This window comes from Triticum dicoccoides, chromosome 3A (genome assembly GCF_002162155.2).
Source record: "Triticum dicoccoides isolate Atlit2015 ecotype Zavitan chromosome 3A, WEW_v2.0, whole genome shotgun sequence".
NCBI classification, from domain to species: Eukaryota; Viridiplantae; Streptophyta; class Magnoliopsida; order Poales; family Poaceae; genus Triticum; species Triticum dicoccoides.
This window is the reverse complement of record NC_041384.1, coordinates 223,557,189-223,561,977: the sequence shown is the minus strand read 5'-3', so window position 1 is coordinate 223,561,977 and position 4,789 is coordinate 223,557,189. Positions and strand designations below refer to the sequence as shown.

At 39.2% G+C, this 4,789-nt stretch overlaps 1 protein-coding gene across 4 annotated transcripts; it reads left to right on the top strand.

Annotated features, from left to right (window-relative positions):
• Nucleotides 1-1,241: 1,241 nt before the first annotated feature.
• On the top strand, nt 1,242-4,560 carry LOC119267949 (cell number regulator 5-like). 4 transcript variants are annotated; one of them, XM_037549412.1, is made up of 7 exons: nt 1,242-1,357; nt 1,533-1,634; nt 1,720-1,739; nt 1,902-2,044; nt 2,268-2,444; nt 3,794-4,020; nt 4,216-4,560. In XM_037549412.1, the coding sequence occupies exons 4-7, from the start codon at nt 1,951-1,953 to the stop codon at nt 4,366-4,368; spliced, it is 651 nt and encodes a 216-aa protein (XP_037405309.1). In that variant the 5' UTR covers nt 1,242-1,357; nt 1,533-1,634; nt 1,720-1,739; nt 1,902-1,950; the 3' UTR covers nt 4,369-4,560. The 4 variants fall into 4 exon arrangements, with proteins under 4 accessions (XP_037405309.1, XP_037405310.1, XP_037405312.1 ...); XM_037549415.1 differs by having other exon boundaries at nt 1,248-1,634; nt 4,199-4,335; XM_037549413.1 differs by lacking the exons at nt 1,720-1,739; nt 1,902-2,044.
• Nucleotides 4,561-4,789: the final 229 nt, after the last annotated feature.

The following is a 4,789-nucleotide window of genomic DNA, read 5'->3' as shown; positions in this document are numbered from 1 at the left end:
TTCATCTTCTTGCCTCCTCTCACATTTTAAAATATTGTCTCTTTAAGTAGTTTGGCATGTTAATGTATTGCAACATTATTCATATTTTTTGCTATCTACCGGAAAGAAAATCACAAACAAATTCCCGCGGCAACACGCGGGGTATCATCTAGTATTAAAATAATTCAGGATTCGAAAAGGTTTGAGTTTTTTTGAATGTGAATTGTGAATTGTCAAAAACATTTCTTGAATTCAAAAATGTTTGTGACTTCAAAAGAATGAACATTTTTTAATTTTCGTGAACACTTTTTTATGAGCATTTTTTAATAATGATGAACATTTTTTGTATTTAATGATTTTTTATTTCAATGCAAATTTTTCGAAATTGATTTGTATTCAAGAACATTGTTTTGATAAATGGATGAACAAATTATGAATTCAATGTTTTTTGAATTTTATGTACATTTTTTAAAATGATGAACACATTACGAATTTGAGGAACAAATTTTGAATTCTAATGAACAATTTTTAAATCCGATGGACAAAGAATTGATTTCAATGAACATTTTTTGAACTGCTGAATATTTGTTTACATCTATGTTTTTTTTGGATTTGATAAACATAGAGATGTTCAGATTTGAAAAATTAAAATTTGCAAAAAAGATGTGGAAGTGACGAAGAAAAAAATAGAAATGAAAAAAAAGAAAATTAAAACATTTAGAAAAAGAAAAAAGAAATAGAAGCAAATGGAGGAGACATAGGCGTTGCATTGTGCCATGCATGGTCCTAGGCTTACTTATAAACTTGCATCCCCTAAAAAACATATAAAATCTTTGATTGCATGGTCAGAGGGACAGTGGTATCCCGACCCATCAGGTTCAACTTCTGATGCTCGTATTATTTCTAAATTTATTTTAAAATTTGTGGCGATGCGCTTTCAGTGAAAAGAGACGTTTCTGTTGATGACGAGGCGTCTACGGTGACTTTGTAAATCTTAAAATGATATGCCGGCTCAGCCTTTCGGAGGTGCTCATATGGGTAAGGTGTGTGTCATAGAGGTGAGTGTATGTGTGTATGTATGAGTGTTTGTGTTTGTACAGATGTTAAAAAAAATTGCATGTTGAAGCGTGGGTTGAGCCGTGCCGGCCCAGTGGCCAGGTTTGGCTGCAACCCCTCTGGGAAAAAACTTGGGCGAGCACCGACAGTTCCGCCGCGAATCTCAAAGCGCCACGGCGGCTTCTCGAGGTGAGCTCCCTCGTTATCACCGTTCCGTTCGCCCGTGTTAGGTGTTCTCCGGTTCTTCCCCGAGCTAAGCTCGACCTCCCACTCCCGTGCATTCCTAACACGCACCGGAAATCTGCTCCGGTCCGCAGCGCATGTACGACGCCGGCAATACAGCCACCGGCTCCCCTCTCTTCCCTCTTATCTGCCGCCCGAATATCCTCGGTGCCATCGGACGCGCTTTTCTTTTGTTGCCTTTACCCAAATCTCACCTTGTTCCTGGATTGGATTTCTGCTTGCTTTCTTGATCAATTGAAATCTGTAATCCGCAGCTGGGGCATTCAGCGGAGAGAGCGCTCCTGGACTGGGGAGGCGAGGTCGCGGATAAGCACCAATTTGGGCGTCGGCGCTTCAAGGGTCCTCACGATATATTGGTGAGCAGTTTGGCATTCTTTTTTTTTACTTGTTAATTTATATATCTCACTTCATCCCTGATAGGATCATTTACCATTGTTATAGGAGTTCTGTGGGGTGTAACGGTAAGAAAGAATCCGTTGTTACCGTTGTGATTTCTTGATTTGTGGATAGCTTATTAGATCCATAATTCCGTTTCTATCTTGAGTCATGAGCCTGACACCGAATTGGAAAGCTTGAATTCATATCGATGTATTTCTTGTGACACCCGAAAATATGGTGTGCAGATGGTGGTTCCGTGATGCAAAATCTATCTCTTCCCACAAACACCTGGGAATGTTGTCTTGCTTGTTTTTGCCAACTTGCTATTGTTCTCGATTATGTATGAGTTATCGGAATTATGACATGCCATCAGTTCAAGAGTTAACTGGTAAACATGCATTTACTCTTTCGAAAGCATGCTGAATTCTTCTGTTGGTCTTTAATATGCGACCTTCACCATTATAATTATCAAACACACCAGAAGTTTACAATCCGAAATGTCATCACTAAAGCTCGGTCTCTGCACCACGATATGCGGCACTGTTGAATGTTTTATCTTTTCTTAGTGAAGCTGTGCTTTTATTTTACCAGAACTGCCTTTTGTGTTACAGAGATGGCTGGAAAAGGAAGCTATGTTCCGCCGCAGTATGTTCCGTTATATGGTCTAGACACTGAGGAGGATAGTGTTCCTGAGGTGGAGGAGAACATTGCCACGCGCCAAGGATTAAGCCGGGATCCTACACAATGGTCTTCAGGCATTTGTGCTTGTTTTGATGATCCACAGAGCTGTATGCTACTTTCTGACCTGTGACTCCTTGATTTACAGAAGGAAAGATAAAAGGTGCTATTTGGTTGCATGATAGGTTAAAAAGTAAATCTTCAAACTGTACCTAGTAGCCTATTTAATATCTTCATTTTTCTGTTAATAGGTTTATCGCGCTGTGGTGGTTAGTTTGATGTTCCCTTAGTTTTAGTACATACATAGTGCATAAGGAAGTAGGAACAAGTGCATAATATAGAGAGAAATTGTTCATAGTTATGACTTATGAGAAAAACTTCTTGCCTTTGTGAATTTCAGTAGTTGGTGGTGCTCTGAGTTATATGTAGTTCTTGTACCCGCAAAAAATAATAATATGTAGTTATTTTAGAGATGTGGAGTACCTCTATATTTCTTGGCTATTTCCACTGGGGTAATCTGGTCGAATGCTTAGCTACATCTCTAGGATATAAATAACAATGAACTAATTGATATTCAAGTTCAAACAAGATGAGAGTAATGTGTGAATGTTCCAATACATCTTTTTAGATGAAGATAACATCTTTATCTGTGGTAGTAAAATATAAACATAAGAGTAGCAAAATCAACTGTCTTGTTCAGCGTTCTAGGTGCTAAAATTACTCGTGCCATCTCACTGGAGCCAAACTTGTATAATGATGAGACAAACTGAGATCCTTAAGATAAACAGAGAATCTGTGATAATGTGCCAATTTATCGAGAAGTTATCAATAGCTTCCTGCTGCCTTCTCGTATATGGACTTTGGTTACTGCCAGAGGATTGGAAACAAAATCAGAATCACTTCTTGTGGTTACAAATGCAGTTAGCTACCATTTGCTTGTTGGTATGGAGCTGAATTGGAGGGAAATATGAATTTAAATTTCAATAAAAATGTAAGATCAGATCGATGCTATTCGTAACCTGTTTCAGTAGCACAGGTTAATATTTAATCTTATCCTGTTTGTTGCTCTTTCTCTGGCCTTTCTGGATGTCGTCTGATATCACAGTAACAAGGTGCTTAGTATACGACTGACTTCTCATGGCTTATGTAGTAAAACAATATCAAAACTTCATTTGTTGGTACTATTTCAAGGGCATGTTTAAGGAGAATGTTTAAGACACATTAAGCCTGCAATGCTGAGTTGGTCCTACGTCCATTAACCACCTCTTAATTCTGCTTCCTAATACTTTAATTTTGTGTGGACTATTGTAGCATTGCTTGGATTGACAAAGTCATGATAAGCTTAGAAATAGTATGAATCCAGTTTTGGAGTGTTATCAGGACATGCATAAAAATACCCTTTAATCGCAGGAAAGGAAAACTGTTCTTATGCCCTGGATTGTTCTGATCATATTTGTAGGTTGTATTGGTGCGACTTGCCCCTGCTTTCTCTTTGGAAAAAATGCACAGTTCTTGGGATCTGGAACTCTCGCTGGATCATGCACTACGCATTGCATGCTTTGGGGCCTTCTGACAAGTTTCTGCTGTCTGTGTACTGGGGGGCTTGTATTAGCAGTTCCAGGGTCTGCTGTTGCTTGTTATGCTTGTGGATACCGCCAAGCACTAAGAACAAAGTACAACCTTCCGGTGCGTAGTTTGAACTTGTGCCAGTCTGTTGTTATCCTCTATTGTTCTTTTTTCTCCTTGCCCGCTGACATGTTATTAATCCTTTGGCTCATCATACGCAATTGCCTTATCTTGCATTCGTGTAGTGATTTGTTTTAGGCTATATGTCCCTTCCCTTGACCAAAGTTGTTTATCACAGATGTTCTTACTTTGCAGGAAGCACCATGGGGAGATTTGACGACACACTTATTCTGCCATCTGTGTGCGATATGCCAAGAGTACAGGGAGATCCGCGAGAGAACAGACAGTGGCACCTCTTCAGCTCCTGATGTTACCCCACCTCCGGTGCAGACAATGGATGAACTTTGATTGAGTACAGTAGATGACGCAAACATATCCTGACTCGCAAATCTTTGGTTGGCTTGGCATGCCCTTGCCTGCAAGGGTTTGTGTTATCGCGCACTGCTCCCACAGCTACGATGTCAGACTTTATACAGCTGGTGTAAAGATAACCTGTAAACTAATGGACAGCGTGAAAAGGTGTAACCAGTTGTTGCACAATTGCAGCTTGTAACATTTTTTTCTTCATATATATAGAATTGAAACGAAAACAAAACGTTCTCCTGCACATGGAGTTTCCACTTTGGGTGCCTATACACCCGGATGAACAGTAAAAATCCAAAATATTGTTTACAACACACATGTATGAATGTTCTACTTCCTGCAAAAATTCGTGAAGAAATAACATTTGATGTGCTTAGGACAATAAAATAATCAAAATCATACTCTA

Excerpts from the sequence above, each read along its gene's own strand:
- LOC119267949 (XM_037549412.1), top strand. The coding sequence starts at position 1,951 with ATGTTGTCTTGCTTGTTTTTGCCAACTTGCTATTGTTCTCGATTATGT. Across the intron at positions 2,045-2,267 it reads ATCAGTTCAAGAGTTAACTG|AGATGGCTGGAAAAGGAAGC; the intron begins GTAAACATGCAT and ends TTTGTGTTACAG. Across the intron at positions 4,021-4,215 it reads GAACAAAGTACAACCTTCCG|GAAGCACCATGGGGAGATTT; the intron begins GTGCGTAGTTTG and ends CTTACTTTGCAG.